The sequence below is a fragment of the Heteronotia binoei genome, chromosome 1, assembly GCF_032191835.1.
Source record: "Heteronotia binoei isolate CCM8104 ecotype False Entrance Well chromosome 1, APGP_CSIRO_Hbin_v1, whole genome shotgun sequence".
NCBI lineage: Eukaryota > Metazoa > Chordata > Lepidosauria > Squamata > Gekkonidae > Heteronotia > Heteronotia binoei.
The window spans coordinates 82,827,039-82,847,491 of record NC_083223.1 but is presented as its reverse complement, the minus strand read 5'-3'; the positions used below and the strand labels follow the sequence as shown (position 1 = coordinate 82,847,491).

The 20,453-nt window shown below is 40.3% G+C and overlaps 1 protein-coding gene across 3 annotated transcripts in view; it reads left to right on the top strand.

The window, feature by feature from the left end:
• RNGTT (RNA guanylyltransferase and 5'-phosphatase) overlaps nucleotides 1-20,453 on the top strand; it is a 232,083-nt gene that overhangs the window by 185,558 nt on the left and 26,072 nt on the right. For 2 of the 3 annotated variants that reach the window (XM_060236951.1, XM_060236959.1), the window contains one exon: nucleotides 11,720-11,820. The exons of the other annotated variant lie outside the window; for it this stretch is intronic. In XM_060236951.1, coding sequence (XP_060092934.1) covers nucleotides 11,720-11,820 — 101 coding nt within the window. The remainder of the gene's footprint in view (nucleotides 1-11,719; nucleotides 11,821-20,453) is intronic. 3 annotated transcript variants of the gene reach the window in all.

The following is a 20,453-nucleotide window of genomic DNA, read 5'->3' as shown; positions in this document are numbered from 1 at the left end:
TTAGAAATTAGTGGGGAAGTAATCTTATATAATTTATATAATCTTATATAATTTAAAGTCAGGAAACTTTGCACATGAGCATCTTTCAGTAACATCTGTTGTAAACTTCAAGAATAGCTGCTGGAGTCTGTTTCTAGAAACTTATCTTGAGGTGAATTTACAGGATGATCCATTAGGAAGGTCACAATGAATTTCCTGGTGTCTGAAGATCCCTATCACTGTGCTTTTGGCAGCAGGATACTGCAGTTGGCAGTAGAGGAAACAGTGGGGTGGTGTTGACGATAAGTACATCCTCCAAGAAATGTGAGATTTGGCAGTGAAAGGTGGAAAAGAAGAAGATTGAATGTCCTTAAAGAGCCCCGGTTGTTGTATTAGCCACTTTAGATTGGGTAGGAGTTACTGGTTCTTACCTGGAATCAAGTGAGATAGAACAACTACTTTTGATTTGAAATTTTGTGGCATATTTGTATAAGATATACATTGATGATAATGAGGATCACATATCTTCAGGGTTGTACAACACTGGTTTAATAGATCAGCTGAATTTGTATAGTTTGGTTAGAAAATCCTCAAGAATCTGCGGTCTAGTGGCATGTAATAAATAACAGGAGTCTGCAGAAGAAAGTCAGATTTGGGTCCATTCCATGGATCATTTTGTAGAAAAGAGATGCCAGAGCTCATTAGCACAACTCATCTGCATAAATTTGCATATGCCACACACCCCTGACATCACCGGAAGGCATACTAAATCATATCAGCATCTACCTTAAAATGCTTCTTAAATTATACTTGTCATAATAGAACCCGACTCCCATCATACTTTTTAAATTACTTTCTCCTATGTGGTCACAGTGACATGATGAAGATTTCCATTTGTCTGTTTTATGTTTTGGTTACTTCCCCTTTTGTTGTGGGAAAAATATTAGAAAGTTTGTCAAATCTTTGAGTTCAGCAAAATTCTCACAGGGGGTTGAACAATGGAGCCCAGGAACAAGTATTTTTTTTGGGGGGAGGGGGAGATGAAAGAAAGAGCACAATAAAATGTAGACGTTCCAGAGTTCCATTCCTGTGAGCTCCTGCCCAAAATGAGGCCTGGTCAATTCTTGATTTTAGAAGTTGAGTTAGATTCTGCAAGGATTCTAATAATATCTAATAGGGAATTGATGGACCACATATGTGAAGTACCAAATAAATAACTATGCTGATTACTACCACTAGAACCTCACGAACCCCTGAAAATTATGCATGGTTGAAGAGCCATATATATTTCAAATAGACATATTCCAGCAAGAGCTGAAGATTAAACATACTGTCTAAGTTAAATGCAGAGGCAGGCAATAGCAAACAGCTTCTTTCATCTCCTGCCTTGAAAAAAACCCTTGAGGTGGAACTTCATGAGGTCACCCAGAGTCAGTTGTGATTCGGCAGCGCACTTTTATCTGACCTAAGTTAAATATGTGTGGAGATATTTGGTTTAACAGTACATTTTTAGTGTTTCTAAATAATACTTAGGAAAACAAAATATCATTCCACCATAGAAACACAAATGGCCCCAGTAACAAGTGACTTTATTTCCTTTTGGTAGCACCATGGAGAGAAGTCCAGCTAGCTGCTATCTGGATTTTTTAATCTTGTGCCACAGTTTATACATATGGTTAGAAAACACTCACCTCTTCAGAGCAGAGGTGGAAGCTTTGTCTGTTAGCCATGATTATTTCTATTCAGATGAGAGTGCTGAATTTTACATGAAAATATTTTATGACAAGGATTGCATAGACAAGAGCTCTCAGCTACTATTTTGTTTATCATCATATCAAAAATAAATAATCACGACCTATTATTTTTAAAGTGTGGGAGGCAAGGAAGCATCTTTGGGGGTACAGAAACTGGGTCACTAAAGATATCCTGTTTTCCTAACTGAAACATATTAAAATGTTTTCTGATTTCTATAATGCCATCTTGCAGCAAGGAAATTAACCCCTAGAACTAAAAAAGAATGCATAGAATGGTCACTGAAAAATAAAGCCTTTTCATCACTGTATCAACTTGCTTGCCCTTTGTACATTATTATGGATGAAAGTAGCTGCGAAACATGTTTTGGCATAGATTGGTATTTGACATGTGATAATGTTTTGTAGTTCTGAATGTATGTGCTTTATCCTACTGATCTATGTGATTATTGATCAAGAGAAGTGTTGGAATCATCAGAGAAATATTAGTGAGAATCTGCCTACAAGACCTGAATCACAGCTATTTTATTTTATAGTTTTGGTTGTTATTGTGGCTTAGGTCAAGGGTTTGTCCACACATTATACCAGCCATTTGGAGGGTAGGTGAAGTAATTTCAGTATGGCAGTTTCTTCATGCTGTAAGATGTAGTGCGAGAGGGACAGTGGCTCAGTGGTAAAGCATCTGCTCGGTAAGCAGAAGGTCCCAGGTTCAATCCCCAGCATCTCCAACTAAGAAGGGTCCAGGCAAATAGGTGTCAAAAACCTCAGCTTGAGACCCTGGAGAGCCACTGCCAGTCTGAGTAGACAATACTGACTTTGATGGACCAAGGGTCTGATTCAGTATAAGGCAGCTTCATATGTTCATATATGTTCATATGAGAGGCTTGGATTCTTCTGGACTGCCACAAGGAAGGCTTGGCACTTCTGAGCGAGGTACTGGAGCATAGAAGGGAGGATCTATGCCCAGCTGCTGGGGTCTATTTCTAGATCCCAGCTGGAGGTGTGGTCTGGGCAGGGGAGTTGTGCTCACCTAGGTCTTCCTCATCCCATCAGGGAACTCCCTGCTTATCCTTTCTGACCTTTTCTCTGTTACAGCAGCCACCCAAACACTTCCTCCATGGCCTGACACTGAGACCGTTTAAATTGGTCCTCACAGCTTCTACATTTCCCACCTCCTATCACTTGGGCCAATCAACCCTTGGAAGCTTCTTTCACTTCCCTCTGCATGGTACCTTGCCTCCTTATCCTCTCCTGACCAGTCAGCTCCCTTGGCTGGGTCTCTAGCCCTTGGCTGAGTTGGGCCCTTATTGTGCCTTCCTGTGCATTCCTGATGGTGGCAGAGGTCTGATTACACAGCCCCACCTTCCTGCCAACCCCCTGCCTGCCAGCTGAGCTGTGGGAAAACCAGGAGCCTCTAGCTCTCATCAGACTATAATCCCTGCTGCTCTATTGGATCCCTGGGGCAGCCCACTGCAGGGGCCTTGCCATAGTAACTGGGGGCATCAGCTATGACAGAGTGGGGTGCCCACCCTGCTTCTGGGCAGCTAGCCACTTGCATTGCCTGTATCACAAAAGGTGCAACACCAGAAATGAACTGCAGGAGTCATTTAATAAAAGATCAAGGTCTTCTCCGATGTAGGAGTCACCCTCCAATGTAAGAGCAACCCTCACCCAGTTCAGACCCTTCCTTCCCTCCCCATTGTAAGCGTTCTTTTTTTGATCCAAAATGGATGTACACTTGATAAGATGAATAGCTGTCTTTAATTTTTTTTTAAGATTGTAAATCTCAGTTGCATGCAGTGTCACATTAGTACCATCCAAGCAGCTGTTTTTAATTATTTGATGTCTTGTTGAATATGAAACCTCCATCAGCCATTTAAGTAGCACACATAGGAGCTCATGTGGCAAAATGTGAAACTACTATAGTATATAAATTAGTTTGGGAAGGCTGCTGATGATACTCCAGAACTTTTATTCTATTGGGGCCCCTACGTCAGCTTCTCATTTTGATAACTCAGCTCTGGATCAGAACAATTTGTTTTCAAATATACTTTTCACATGTTTAAGCTTTCTTGTCATGTTTTGGTTTTCCATAGTTAATGAGGCACACTTAAAGGCTAAGACATCAGAATAACAACCAGTGGGAAATGTGACAGGTGGGCATAGGTCCTGTCAATCTCCTATCTCCTTTTTTGTGTTTGGTGTGTGTGTGTGTGTGTGTGCAGAGCAGCTAACGCCAATTAGGACCCATAGAATGCTGGAGGAGCTAGATCAGGGGTGGGGAACCTCTGTCCCGAGGGCCACAAATTGCCCTCGAGGTCACGTGGTGTGGCCCTCGGGGATTGCTGGACCAAACCGAGCCATGTGGCAACCTCTCTGGGGCCTGGCTGGCCAACGAGGATTGTGGGGCCCAGCCACGCTGTGCAGCAGCCTCCCCAAGACCAGGCAGGGATCACAGGGCCCAGATGTACTGTGCGGCAGCCTCCCTGGGGCCTGGCTGGCCGGCCAAAATTGCTGCAGGGCCTGGAAAAGTTACTGTCACGGTTCAGTTTGCACTTGATTATCCCAGATGGTGTGGTCTAATATGCTAATGAGTGTATGACCCAATATGCTAATATTAGGGGATGTGATCTAATATGCTACTGAGTTCCTTCTGAACTTTTTCTACAAAAAAGCCCTGGACCTATGCATTTGCGTAGGGCATTGGGTCATGTGTGTGTGTGTGTGTGTGCCAGATTAGGCTCTCCCCACATGGCTTCAAATAGAAAAAAAAATTATCTGTATTAATTTTGACAGCCTGAATCATTCTCCCTTGGTGGAGCACTGTTTTTTAAGCTGATCATTTTTTATGACCCGCAAATGATGTTATAAATATCCATATAGCCCTTGGCAGAAAAAAGATTCCCCACCCCTGAGCTAGATGGATGCAGGGATGGATGAGAAAAAACATGATAAAACCTTCAATTTGGGTCAGATTGGGCACTCAGCTTCGAGGGAGTGTGGTTGGAAGAGTCTTGTCTCCAGAGATTTTGTTGGCCTTAGATATGCTGAATATTTTAAGAGACAGGGTTTGCGCCTCAAGTGAGTGAGACTGGAAAGATCCTGTCTCAGGAGAGTGTATAAGTTTCACAGCCCAGCTTCTGGAGAAAACTGGCTAAAGAGCTGGAGTTTCTAGGAGGAACTCTTACTTACAATGAGAGATTCCTAAGATTGTGGAGAGGCCACAGTTTAAAAGACTGCCATCTAATAACTGATCCATGCATGCAAGAATTGACAATTGTAATGCTATAAATGGATAAGTAGCAAATACAAGTAACTTCACCTGCAAGTAGCTTCACATCTATTTGCTTATCTAAGGAAGTAAATAAAAATTACAGGTTTTTCTTCTAAAGTATAACCCAGGAAGGAAATGGAAGAACTCAAAAGGCATCATTACTATAGCAGGCAGCAGCACTAGACAGTGGTACATTCCCTCACTTGTACTTAATTGCATTTTGAGGTCAGTTAGTCAGGTGACCTCTGGGATAGAGACCACAATGGTCAAATTTTGCATCACTCTACCCTAATGTCATTTTTTATGCCATTTTAAGAACTTCAGCCCCAACCTTCATAGGGACCTGTGAGGAACTTGGGGACGAGAAATTGCCTCCTCCCAATCACCATCATTGCCATTCCTTCCTGGTGGTGAGAAGGAAGGAAAAAAGAAATGAGAAAGTATATATGGTGCATTCCCTTGCTTCTCCAGACCACTGCTACTTTACTTCCTTCTCCCTCCCTAGTACAGGAAGCAGCCAGGGAAGCCAGGTGAAACCAGCACTGCTGTCTCTTCCTGGCAGCCTCTACTAGTTTGTTGCTTGCCCACCTGGCTTCTTCCTTTCCTTTTCTCATCCAGCTTCTCCCATCCTTGCTATTAGTGCTTCCCTACCTTCTGTCGTTTTCCTGCCTGCTTGGCTTCTTATGCTGCCGAACTGCCAGTGGTAGCTACCTTCCTGTTTGCTTGTTGTTGCAACGTTGTTGCAAGGTTGCTATCTCTCTCTCTCCCCCCCCCCCCCCCATTTATGGAGACTAAGGTCTCATGATGCTATGTTAGGAGATCTTTCTTTTTGTAAGGTTTTCTGCTCTTTCATACTCCTCCATTTGCAGAGGAAGACTTAACCTCTCCTAAACTGCACACAGTTGTTGAGGCAGTTAGAACAGCAAAGGATGCCACAATATTTTTGACTGGATTGGGAAGGGATGAAGGTGTTCCACTTTCCTTCTGTAATGCTGCCAGTCTTTTCCATCTTTCTGTTAAGCAGGTGGAATGAAAGTCTACCCTGAAGTGCTTGATTTAGTTAGATCACAGAGAGACAAGGTGTTTTTACACTGCAGAGAAGAGAAGCCTGATGATAAAGGCTTTCTGGAAAAGGCCTGATGATTTGTTCAGTATGTGAGAAAGTGGAGCACCCTGCTTTCAGCTAGCCGATTTTCTGAGACCGTAGAGAACAACAGCACTGTTAATATATGAGAATGCACTGTTTCCACTTTCCCCAGACAAATCTAGAAATGTGTTCTACTATCATAACAAGCACACTTAATGAACTTCCAGTACTTCCCAATGCAGATGTTGTCATTCTTGTAATTGCACCCTGATTGAGGCAGCCATGAACTATTACTTATGTTGCATTTCTTTTTCCAGGGGTCAGCTGAGCAGCTGTGTCTATTAATTTATATATATCCACTTAAATTGTTTTGCCTTAAAACAAATTCTCATGTTAACATATATATTTGTCTGATTTGGGATTTTAAAACATGGTGACAGAGCACTGTATGCAAAAAAATGATGGTTGTCCCTTTGAATAGTTATAGAATGTAGTAATGTGCTGAATTTTTGTGATGCTCAATTTCTGGAGTGAAAGATGATTATTTCATAGACCACAGACCTTCCTGCAAAAAAACCCAACTGATTTTCTTCTGAACAAAGGTAGCTCATAGAATGATTCTTTCTATCTATCTGCCTAAAAAGCTGATAGAACTCCTGGTTTTCTGTTCACAGTCTTTGATATTGCAATATCATCCAATGAAAACAGTGTACATAGTATACAATAAAGACTATTGCTTTTGGAATCCATTTCAGCGCGTGTAGACATTCCAAGACTAATTGAAATTGAACCCAAGTATTCTCCTGTCTTCCTGGTGTTAAATGTTGACTTTAGTTCAGGGGGTCCATTGCAATTCTATTGAGATATTTCTTTTTACTTTTCTAGCTTTTTTGCAACTCCTTTCCATCATTTACTAGCTTTACTGATCCCATGTAGTTTTGTTGTAGTAGTTAGTTTTCTTTGGTGGAGTGGAATTGAAAGTTTCTGCTTAATCTTCTCCCTTCCCTCCAACCATTTGCTCTTATTCCATGTTGCTCAGTAGGAGTTCAGGCCTTCCCCTCCTCCTTGTATCAGGAGCATGGAAATAATACTTGCAGTTTCTCCTTTTAGCACATGTTTTCTGTCATTTAGTTGAGTTTGATTGCTGACATTTTCATTTCTTTCATTCTTGCTTTCCTTTCTGTCCTTCACTGTCCCCTTGAGTCGTTGCATTAGGAAGGGTACTATAGCTACAAAAGGAAGGATTTTTCAACCCAACATCTGAGGAGATAGCCAAGCAGTATGATTATTTCAGTTCTCAGAGCATGTCTGAGATGCAGTCCAGCAGAATCAGAGTATCAACTCCAGAATGTATAAACATCTTTCTGGCAGCAGATATGCATTGGAAGAAATATGTTTTTGTTGTGCAAGATTCCCTCTGCACCATAGCCACCTCTTGTATTACTATCCACTCCAGCTGTGGCAGAATATTCATGAGAAAGGCATACAGACTTCAAGGAAGTTTCTTCTTCCAGACTGAGTACTCCTACTACTGAAATGAAATCACAGGGAATAGGGCAGTTCCTTGTGACTTCAGGAAGACTTGAGCTGATATGACACAAGGATGATATAATCTGCTCATCTAAAGCATCAGTAATTGCTTCTGATTTTAAATAATCAATATGGCAAAAATTAGACCAGAACTATTTCAAGTTTGGGAGGGGGGGCAGCTTTTCAGAAAACCCAAGGACATATTTGTTGCCTCAGGCAGTATTTGTTATGTTAGTTGCGGTGGAAAAGCCCAGCAGTTGGCAAATCAGGTCAGTCATTGTGTAGTCACACAACCTCTGCCTGGTTGTAAAGAAAGTGTCAGAACAGTGATACCATGTACAATGCATCCAGGCCATCCCATTTCTCACTGGCAGTCGCGGCATCCAGAAAAGGTATAATTGTTCACTCTGTGTGCCTTTCCAGAAACTCATCAGAGCACATTATCATTGAATAGAGGGGGATTTATGTACTAAGTATTTACACATCTGGGGGAGGATATATTGTAGCAGACTATAGCATCAGTGTCCTGAAGTGGGAAGAAATTTAGGGGTTGAGCATATGTTATGCAGGAAATGCTGTATTAATATCAGTCAAGAGACTGGAGCATAATTATCCACAGTCTTCTAAAAAATGTAAAGAAAATCTGTGGATGTCTCAGCTACCCAACTGGAGCACTGTAAAAGCTACAGCAATTTCAAGTCCAAGAACATGCCATATCAAAAACAGTGTCAAGAAGTGCCTAGCTCATGCTAAGAGAACATGTAAGTGGCAGCTGGTATAATGTTTATTTAAAGCCTTGTAGACCTTGAGGTTATCGTTTAAAATCGGCAGTTCACAAAGGTTCTGGTTGACTTACCTCATTCCCTTCAAGAAAATAAGATTAGGTTGGCATCAGTGTCCCACTCTTGACCACTGGCTGGAGGACAGTGATGCTGGGGCCTTGCAAAACCAGTGATGATTGTCCTGAAGGCCAGACAACTCACAGTGGAATTCCATTATTGGAATACCAGATGTTCAGTTGTCCTAAAAAGCAGCTGTGGGGGGATGTATGTAAGATCTCTGTTGAGGCTCTTGCACTGGGAAAGGGGGAGCTTAACCCCCCTACTGGAAATGCCCTCCTCAGTTGTGTTTAATTTCCCACAGAGAAAATCTTCCCTACTGGGCCTTGGGAGGGGCATTTCAGATCAGAAAAGTAGGGGTAGAATGCAAATCCTCCCCTTACCCAGCACCATGGTCTTATTTGTTCAGGCAGTTCAAAATACTATTATCAGAGTTCTGCCTTCATGAAAGTTCTTCTATTTCAGAGAAATAATTTTATTACCTATAGGCTTGCAGTAATATACAATATGAAGATTCTTGCTTGATCAGATCAAAGGCCTGTCTAATTTAGCAGACAGCTAACTCTTTCCTGGACACCTTACAAGCAGGGTATGAACAGCCATTCTTGGTCTTTGCTCCTGAGCAGTTTAGAGGAATGTTGCCTAGGATCTTGAAGGTTCTATTGATCAATCATGGCTAGTAGCCACTGACAGACTTGTCCTCTGAATGTATATACTCCCATATAAGCCCCGCCTCTCTTCTTCAGAGCCTTTCCTTTGTGTACCTCCTGTTCAGTGCATGGCCATGCCATGAGCAGGTCTTTTCAAACCCGTAACCTGTGAAGCTCCATCCTGTTCTTTGTACTAATTTCTTCCCCATTTCTTTGGTTTTCTTATGCTTTGTTGTGGTTTAATTTTGATGTCTATGTTTTTAACTGGCTAGGTTTTTCTTTAAAACTATAGTTGTTGGTAGTCACCTTAAGAAGTTTTTTCCAATCACAAGGCTTGAGGGTTTGTGTAATATTAACAGAAAGGTTTTCTATGCAATATTAGTTATTAGTTTAAGGTTATTAAGCAATATTAGCAATATTTTGAGTTTTAATATTTAGAAATGCAAAATAGATAGTTGGATATATACATATTAAGTTTGGGTTGTAACATTGGGTGTTAGGAGAGAGGGGAGCCTTCCCACAATAGCCTCTCTAATAGGAGAGAGGGTCCTTTTCCCATCCTGCTGAGTTCTCTTGGCTTCAGAATGAGAGGCAGCCATTTGGTTTTCTTTTTCTTTTCTTTTTCATCTAGGAGGTGAAGCTGACTTCTTGGAAGGCAAACAGAAGGGGAAAAATGTGATAACAGATAGTTAGTGGAAGAAAGTTTAATCTAGAATAATATGAAGGTAATTAGGTTGATATTATTGTTATTAAGGTGATTAGGATAAAATAAAATCGGGGGAACTAATGGTAATTAACGGGCGATACAAGATAATAAAATTCAGAATAGTAAATGAGTCTTGATTCGTATAGGTGTATCAATTGGATGTGGATAAAAAACAGAAACACTAGTTTTGTAAGAAAGATCTTTTGACACCTTAATTATTTTACCTATTGTTGTCCAAATTTTTTTTAGCTTGATGGCTCTCTCTCTCTCTCTCTCTCTCTCTCAATGATGCAAGCAGTATTCCAGATGGAGCCATACTATAGGTTTAGCATCTTTTTCTAACTTCGGCTGATACATCAACTACAGCCCTTCCTTGAAAAGTGTGATTTTGCCACTAATTTATACTCTGATCGCATTCAGGTTGTGTCAGCCAGATTATTGTCCAGGGCTGGATACAGGGATGGTATCATCCCTGTGCTGAAATATCTGCACTGTCTGATTCTAGGTAAAAAAAGGTTCTTACCTTCAAAGCCCTAAATGACTTGGGGCTAGGGTATTTGAACCACTTGTATTATCCAGCCCACCAGTTCATATCTTCTTCTTTCCCCCTTTGAATTTCTTCATTGTCAGCCCTGGTTAATGTTTGGACAGGAGACCACCAAAGAGGTCTAGGGCTGCTATGCAAAGACAGGCAATGACAGACTACCTCTGAACATCTCTTGCCTTGAAAACCCTATGGAGTCACCATTAGTTTACTTTGACTTGCCATGGATGGATGGATGGATGGATGGATGGATGGATGGATGGGTATTCAACCAAGTGGGTGTTATTTTACATTGAATCTTGTTTATCATTTTATTGTCTGATCATTGATTCTGGAGAAATCCTTTTGGAGCACTATGTAATCTATTTGGTTTTGATCTCCCAAATTGGCAATCTTGCTTTTTATATAGATGGTCCTTCTTTGAGGCAAGTCACAAAAAGCTGAGTTACTGGACTGCCCTTGAGCATTTGTTGGCCTGTCCAGATAGTATGAATTAGTTAAATAGCACTAGTCTGAATGAGACATAGACAAACTTAATAGATGCAGCTTCTCAGCTTCTAGCAATAATACATAATGTTGCATGGCATGATGTCATTGGAGCAGGTGGGGCCCCAATGCAAACATTTCAGTCACTTGCATTCAAACATTTCGGTTACTTTCAAGCACCCCCATGCGCCTTAATGGGGGAGGTGCTTCTAACATAAGGTGAAAATGTTCACAAATATGAGTCCCTCCTGTTTTGGTCAAACCCTAGTGAAATTATGCCGTGACTGGGAGGATTTATGTATTTTATTTTTTTAATGGATTTTTCAGAACTTTGGTTGTACTTCATTTTTTTTACTTTGTTGCTTTCTCTTGGTATATGTTTAGCAGTCAGTATAATTTTTTTTAAACTAATAGACTAGTATCTCATTTGTGTCTTGTGCTGTCCCATTATCTTTTAGAGCTGTATAAACTGGAATTAAGTCACAATCATTCATAGCTAAAACCCACTGGTTTTAGATTTAGGGCATTGCTGCATAAATTTTGGGAGGGAAAATTCTGCTCTTGAATTCAGTGCATTCAGTCCCTGTAGACCAAATGGTGATTGTATGCAACCATTACAAATTCTATAAAATTCTTTTAGCATATTAAAAACATTGCATGGGCAGCACATGTTATACAGTGCTCACTGAATGGTACCACCACCTTTCAAGTACTGCCTTTAATACTTTGGGTTTCAGCTAAATCACCAACCGGGAGTATTGATGTTATAATACAGACTTGTTCTCATAATCAAATTCTGAATTACTCAAAAAGCTGTCAAACTCTGGCTTTTAAAAAACAAGCATTATTTAATTATTTTTAATTTTTTTAAAGAAATACAAGCCTGGACGATGTGATGACATTTTGAAATGGAAGCCACCCAGTCTGAATTCGGTGGATTTTCGGCTAAAAATAACAAGAGTTGGTGGAGAAGGGTATGTAAACTCTTCCCATTCATCTAATATAAAAATAGGTTAAAATGTGATACCACCTGCAGCCTGGAGAGAAAATATCCAGGGGGCTTTGGGGGCAGGAGGGGGCTGTGTTGAAAGAATTGACAGTAAGTTGGGAGCTGGGAAGCTCAGTAGAAAGAAGGCCCATAGGAGGGGATAACTGAAAGGGGAGGGCTGAGAAACCCATATCTAAGAGAGGAAGAAATAAGTGGAGAAAGCGGGTTTGAGAAAAGAGGAAAGGAGGTCTCTGGCTGGGAAATGAAAGGGCCAAGGAACAGGAAGATCTCACACAGGAGCTAAATGTGAGTGAGGCTGTTCCTGTTTCATCCTGTAAATTGCCCATCAATTTGCTGTTGCCAGGTAGGAATAAACTGGATTGATGAAAGACTTTTAGAGGCATATGAACTGTGAACTATGGAAGTATAAGACATATGATTGGTTTGAAATAGCCAATCCAGTCCAGTCTTCAGTTGATGATCTTCAGTTATAATAAAATATCTATTTTTAAAATCCTCAAATAGATACAATTTCTCTAATACTAATACGTCATTCTTAAGATTAAGGTAGTATTTATCCATTAGATATATATACACATACATACACACACACACACATACATACATACATGTGCACATACAGAGATTTCGAGAGAGTATGTGTGTTAGGTTCAAGAATAATTGGCATATGCTTTGGGGGTATTCTGTAAGTTTCCTGATGGTTCAGCTGAAAACACGTGTCAAGTTCTCATTTAGCAGCTCTTACAATAACTTAAATTTCTTAGAAAATCAGTGCAGTGACAACCATGAGTTCATGAACTGCCTGTATACAGTCAACCTGCTAACATCTACAGCCACCTTGTTCCAGTAAGTCTGGTATTGAAAGCTTATCAGGAACAGGTATTTTTGAAAAAAAAAATACATATTTTAACTAAATGAATACATGGAGTGAAATGTGAATTAAAGAGCAAAATGTGAAAATGTAGTGACCTGTATAAATATACCACTGCCAGAGTGGTGAACTAACATGTGTTTTGCACTGTATACCTGCCCCCCAAAACAAAGTATTTGAAAGATATGTCATGTTCTTCATGCTATGCCTCCTAAAACAGCACTTGAAGCCATATGTGCTTTTGTTGAACAGTCAATAATCAAGAATGAAGAAGTACATCTGATTAAGGGCATGCACAAGCAAATTATGACTGTTATCTAAGACAGAAGGCTATTGCAACATTTTGGCAATAAATGGAAGGAGAATGCTGGTAACTAAAGAAAAGAAAATAACTTTGTAGTGGGATCGGAAGCGGCAGTAAAGGAAGCATTCAGTGAAACAAAGAGTACGAATAAAGAATATCTCAATAAGTTTTTAATTCAAAAATCTTTATCATCAGATCTATCAGCAGATGTTCAAAACAGATAACTAAAAGTTCTAGATATTTTGCTTGAGTTCTTTATGCACCGAAGTTGTGGCTCATATCTTAGATTTTTAAAATGCTCTGAAGGGTTTCATCATTTCCCCAAGCTGTTGATCATGTGAAGCCATCCATATATCTCTTAGTATTTTAATAAAAATTAATGGCAGAAGAAAGATGCTGTACTTTTTCAAAATTTTCAGTTATTTACAACTGTGTTGAGAAAGAGGATGTAAAATGAACATTTACATAACTGGATGAGCACCAGGCCACCCAAAAGAAATGTTATTGCTAGTGTTATCCGAGGAAGTTGCCTGGGACAATGTTCCATACACTAATGTCAAAGAGACCTTTATGAGGTTGTTGGTAAGTAAAACATAAATGGCCTTACTGGATTGTCCTTTTTAGAGTCAAGCATAGTAAAAGCTCTGGCAACTTCATCATATGATCTGCCTTGTTCTTTGTGTTCAGTCATGTAAAGAACGCTTGATAGCTTCTTTGACTGTAATACAAATGTGGTGAAAATGGGAGGAGGCTCTCCCTGGCATTGCTAATAACTTCAAACAAAGAGCTTGATTTTTATGTTGAGCAGGAAAGTTCATATTAGAGGCCATCAGCATGACACTGGAACAGACAGACAAAGCTGAAAGTCATCAATCCAGAAATCATTATATGACTAAATCATCAAAAAGTTTAAATCCAAAATATTTTCCCTATTTGCTACCTTTGGAGAATCATCAATATGCTCTTGAGATTTTTTTTTTGTCTTCTCTGGCTATACTGAATGACCATGTTCCCTTGTTAAATTTGTCAGGAACTCCTACAACCAGAGTTGATGGTTGTTTAAAACGCCTTGCTTTTCTCTTATCACTTTGTTTTTCTGTAACACTGAATTAGTAATGTTCCTAGTATAATCCAGTGAGTGCATTTACAGTAACAGTTGAATTTTTGGGGTGTCTATGTTATTCTCAGACTGTCACTACTGCACTTACGCTGTTCCTACCTATATTTAAGTTTGCTTTGACTGTCTGGAAATCCAATAAATAGTTATATGAAAAATGGCTGTAGTTGAAGTATAAATTACAGTTATGGTTTTCATATTTCTATACCATGACAATTTTTAGGATGCTCACTGTATTAAACGTACTCATTAATTTTAGATTCATGTAAAATAGTAACATCAGATATGGTGATGGTGACACCAGTTGGCACCAATGTCAGCTATGTGCTTATGTCACGATTCTTGGACCCATTACATTTGTTTAGAAGGGTTACACAGGAGTTAAGCTCCAGTGTGACTATTCATATTGGACATTTAAGCATTATTTTACATATCAGTACTAGGGATGTGCATGAATCACAATTCATCCCTAAAATAGCCAGTTCATGGCTTGTTCCAATTTCGTTCAGGTACTCACAGTATGCATGACTTGCAAAACAAAGCAGCTTGTTTTTTGGGCAGTTCGTCTGTGTCATTATCGGCATGCGTGACATGCCCAGCATGATGATGTCACCTGGAAGTGATGCTGTTGCACCAGACACATCACCCTCAGTAAATGTGCCCAGTGCAATAGCATCATTTCCGGGTGACATCATGACACTGGGTACATTTGCGGCACACCAGCGCTTTCTAGCCCTCCTGAACCAATGAACCACAACTCGTTCAGAAAATTAAAAAAAAAACCCTATGAAATTAAATGAACCACCAAATTAGGCAAATTAACAAACCACCATTTTCACATTTCATGCCCATCCCTAATCAGCACACATTTTTAATTGTTGCACCTGATCAGATAAATGTTCGACCCCAGAAGAGATTACAGGGGCTGTCATGCCCAAATTACTTTTATTAGATGCTTTAATAGGCAAGACTTTTATGCACAATTATCTTGACATTGAGTCTCTGACAAGACAGAAAGTGGAGATCAAGGTCAGGATGGCATAATGGTGGTGGAATTCTTCTTTCTAATAATCCACAAGGTACAGTATAGATTAAAAACCAAACAGAAAGCCCTTCCAACGGTTTATGAAAAAGCTCACAAAAATGCTAGAGAATATGTAGGAAGAATAGGAATGGGAAGGGAAAAATAAAGGAACACAAAAGGGCACTAAGGGAATGGTGGATAGAAACATTCAGTTGTAATTTGTCAGTGGTTGCTTTTGACACTGTGTGTGATTGGGTCATCATTTTAATTCCATATACTGTGAGAGAAAGCGCGTGCTCATGTTTTTCTAGTCATCCACAGAAAAAGCTCTGTATGATAATCTTTGGAAAAATGGTTTAGATTTCTGCTCTTCCTAAGTTTTCTAATAGTGTGATAACCTGAATAGTTTTTGTGTGCCTTAAAATTGTTTGGCTGAAATCATACGTGTACCTTGACCCAATGAAAATGTGGAGTTGGGTGTTTATTTATTTATTTATTTATTTATTTATTATTTATTTGAGATTTATATCCCGCCCTTCCCACCAGGTGGCTCAGGGTGTCAGATACATCATTCAAGTTCTGGAAAAAAGAAACTCTCAACTAATAACTGAAAACCTGTCAATGACAAATGATTTTGCACAGGGCTTCTTATGAGTGTGAAAAATCATGTGTCATTTTATTTCTTTGTATGCAGTTTAAAAATTGGGATAATTTCTGGAGAAATAACAGTGTTTGAAAGAAGTTCACTGTTGATTGTGAATTTTTAACAGTCTTATTTGTAACTATGTTCTTATTCAAAGCTTATCTAGGAATTGTACACAATTGCTTCATTGCTGCACAATGTTTGTTTCTCTTGAAGAGTTGCAAATATAGTATACGTTTTGTTTTATAATATGTTCCAGCATTTTCTGAATTATATTTTTGCCAAAAGGAATAGTGTGTTATAGTCTCCATAAAAGGCATATATCTGTGGGTTTGTGCCTGCATACAATACAGCATGCCTGGGAATTCCCTAGAGTTTGGGGACTGGCTGTCATGAATCTTCCTTGAAACTGAAACATTTTCTCCTTTGTACATATTTCTAAGGGAAGACCACATACTTTTCAACTTTGTTTTCTTTGGACTGTCATATAATCAGTATTGTGGACAACTTTCTCTTGAGACAATTTTCCCCACTGAGCTCTAACCCCTCACCCTCTTTCTGACAAGATTTTCTTTTATATTTATTTACTATGTGATGATTTCCTTTGCACTTTGTTTTGTTTGGATTATCTTTTTGTTCCTACTGTGCACCTATATTATAGTGGGTCTCCCTTTAGAAGTGCCAAGATATGTGGAGTACATTTTTTCTTCCAGGGATTCTGACCATTGTCTAGTCCAGGGGGTCGAACATTTGTTATGAGGGCTGAATCTGACATAAATGAATCTGACATAAATGAGGGGCCGGGCCATGTTGGGTCGGGCCATGTGCATACCTATTTAAGATTAGGTAGCAGAGATATAAATTTTATAAAGAACATAGACAAACACAAATATATATATATTTTAAAACTTAAAACATGATTAAAATGTTAGCACTCATTGGTCTTAAGGATGCTTTCTTTGTATTTCTCCCTTGGGATCCAGGGAACTGGGCAAAGGAAGCTCTGGCTCTTTCCTTCCTTCCTCAGGGAACTGGGGGGGGGGAGCCTCAGCCAATGGAGAAAATAGAGGTTTTGCTCTGTAGCTCCTGAGCAATTTAGCAAGCCTTGCAAGGCAAGCTGTTATGCAGAAGGAAGCAAGATATAGGGCAGGGGTGTCAAACATGCTGTTCAGGAGCCGAATCTGTCTGATCAATTAACAGCATAACGTTGATTCCTATCCTTATTATTAAAAGTTTCCAGGTAAGCTTATAGGAATCTCTCTTCAACTTTGTCAGCTTCCTCCTGAACAAACTTTGCAAGCTTTATATTTTCTCCACAGAACCATTTCCTCTGTGCTCAGTCTTAGTTCCTGTAGTGTTCATAATAATATGCTTCAATCAGACTCCACAAAACTACCCCAGGGTCCAACTTTTAAACTATCTCTGCCTTCTATAAGACCAAAGCAGCAGGACATTAAAATAAGAATTCAGTTCATCTTGTGTTTTTGTTTGTTGTAAGGAATAGGGATGGGCATGAACTGGGAAAATGTGGTTTGATTCATGGCTGAACCATGAACCAAACCAGGAGGTTTGTGGTTCATGGCCATGCAAACCCTGTTTAAAGAGACTGCAGTCCCTTTAAACAGGGTTTGCAGAAAGCTCAAAAAACAGTGGAGTGATGGGGAGCAGCTTGCTCCCTGCCATTCAGCTGTTTTGGACTGTGTTGTGCAGTCCCCATCACTCCCCATTAGCAGGTGGAATAAAGTTTAAAGGGACTGCACATGACAGCCCAAAACAGCGTAGCGGCAGGGAACACCTTCCCTCCATGCAGCTGCTTTTAGCAGTTAAAACTTTAAAAGGGCTGCACAAGAGAGCCAGAAACAGCTGGCAGGCAGGGAACACCTTCCTGCTACTCATCTGTTTTTGCCGCTTTTGTGAGGAAAAGAAAACAGGGTTTTAAAGAGTCGCTTTAAACCCTTGACTTCTGTTCCATGAAGCCATTCATGGAAGTTCATGACTGTAGGTCACGAATGTTTGTTTGCAAACAATGAGCAGGGTGCTTTGTAGTTGAGGAAAAGAAAGGAAAGGAAAAAGACTATTTAAGTAGCCCATCTTAACTGTCCCAGGTTCAGATCCCCAGTCTTTCATGAAACTCATTAAGTGACTTTGAACCAGTATCTCTCAGGCAGACATATCTCACAGGGTCGGGGCTTTTTAAAGTAAAATGGCAGCAGGAAGAACTGTGTATATAGCTCTGATCTCCTTAGCAGGTAGGATAAAAATGTAATAAAGAAGGAGGAGGTGGTGGTGGTGGAGATTGGATTGATATCCCACCCTTCACTCAAAATCTCAGAGCAGCTTACAGTCTTGTTCCCTTCCTCTCCCCACAACAGACACCCTTTGAGATAGGTGGGGCTGAGAGAGCTCTGAGAGAACTCCTCTTGAGAGAATAGCTCTGTGAGAACTGGCTGATCCAAGGTCACTCAGCAGCTGTATTTGGAGGAGTGGGGAATCAAACCTGGTTCTCTCACTTAACTACTCCACTGAACTGTCTCTTTAAATAATGTAGATTTTAAAAAGCTCATTACAACTGCTTGCATTCTGAGCTCTTAAACTCAGGCTGGGTCATGGATCTAATATTGCATTTATTATTGATATACCAGTCTTTGCAGTCACCTGTGAAGTCTTTGGGATTCCCAAGTATAAACCATAATGCCAAGGTTTACATCATTATCCAATATTTTGCTCACCTAGAGGTCAAATAATTAGCCGTTGCTGGTAGAAAATCTACACCAACATTTTATTTGATGGTCTGCACATAGCCCTCTTTACTTTTAATGCTAGGTCTGTATTTCAGCAGAATCAAATCATATATCAGTTCTACCCAACACATCCTTATCATGGTGCAGCTTGAGCATGATCACCTGAAAAACAAGCTATGTACATCACTAACATAGAATACACCCTTTATCCTGCTCAGACGGCACATTACATCAAAGAGTTTAGGGAAACCAGTTGTTTTGAAGTTTAGTACTCATATAAGGCTACTTTGGCAATGGTTGCTGTATGCCTTCCACTTGCAGAGCAAGCATCAGTTCAAGCCATTTTGGGTTACAATCCCCCGCCTCCTCCCTACCCTAGGAACAGAGAAGGATGCTCTTCATGGAGGTTTGCTGAGCGTCATGGCTTCCTGGTAGCACTCTTGTGGGATAATTCTTGTGAAGATGTCTCTCCTTTCCACAGCTAAAGCAGGTCCTGGATCCTTGCTTAGTGAGTTGACAGGCTTGGAACTTGCAGGCACTGGGTTGTGAGAAGTCTGCACATTGAAAACTTTGGCTTGGCTGTGCATCTCCTTTGTGCATGTTCTTTGGGTTCCTTTGGCTCCTTTGCCCCCTTCTCCACTTTTAAAGTCATCCCCAGCTTGTCTGCCTCTTTAGTGGCTGCCAGTATGGCCAGAGGGTTTTTCAGTTCAGCTCTTTCCCTCAGTGATCTCTGCAAGGCTTCGAACAAAGTCTCTAGCATCAGCAAGTTCATGATTGCTTCCAGAGTTTGAACTTGGGCTCCTACTAATTACCTTTTCAGCAATCTCTTTTCAAAGACAATGCAATGTTCCCATGCTTCATCTCCAATCTTATCCCTCGCATGAATTGCTAATAGGCCTGCTGCCTCTCTGTCCTGGAGTTCAAGCTTAAACTTCTTTTCAACATAAGCCCACCCTGGGAGCATATGTTCTTACATGCATGCTTCATGTGCATGTGCATTTAAAGCTGTTCCTCTTCTTTGTGCCAGTACTCCATATTATGTCCACCCTCCCACATTATCAGACTTTGGAGAACATTAGTAAATGTTGTCTCTGTGGAAGTACAAAGGGTAGAGTTTCCCAATTATTTCAACCCTTGTCCTGTGCATGTGTATTTAAGCATCAGTGTATAAAACTATTGTTATCTGGAACTTGATTATCCAGTATGCAGAGTTATCTGCCATCCCTCAGAGAGCAAGCCACCTTCTTTGCAGCCACCATACCCCAATATCTTTCATCACACACATGCACATTCACACTTTTCCAGATGGCCAGCCATTGATGGGTTTTTCACAGCCAGTACTGCCAGCATACACCATCCTTGGGTACCTTGTTCCCATTTAGCCTCCCTTGAGTTGTCAGGAGCCTTTTCTTGGCAGCTGACCTGCTTGTCAGCCTGCTACATATGGTAGCTCTGTGACTCAGGGAAAGGGTCATGCCAGGTTTGGGGACAATTGGCATGGTATTCTCAATGGAGCAGGGTTTGGTTACTGTGGATTTCTGTGAGTAGGAGGCAGGGCAGTGCAATAAGCATGAGTATCAGGCATATTTAATTAACCAGCAATCCCCATTCCCCGTGAATGCTGAATAACAAAGCTGTTATTGTCATATGTATGTTCTGTTCTGTGATGTTTTTGAGGATGGTGCTATAAACTTCCTTGCGTGCCCTTTGGCCAGTAAGCTGAAATAAAAATGTGGAGGGGTGTGTGGCACATTAACCGTATATGGCACATTAACCGTATAGCCCACTTACCCCTACCCAGTATCAGTTTCTGGTTTCTTATCCAGTGCTGATAGACTAAATGTTTGCCTTAAATTACAAAGTAGGGTTAATGGTTCTTATTAGGAGAGGACTGAAAA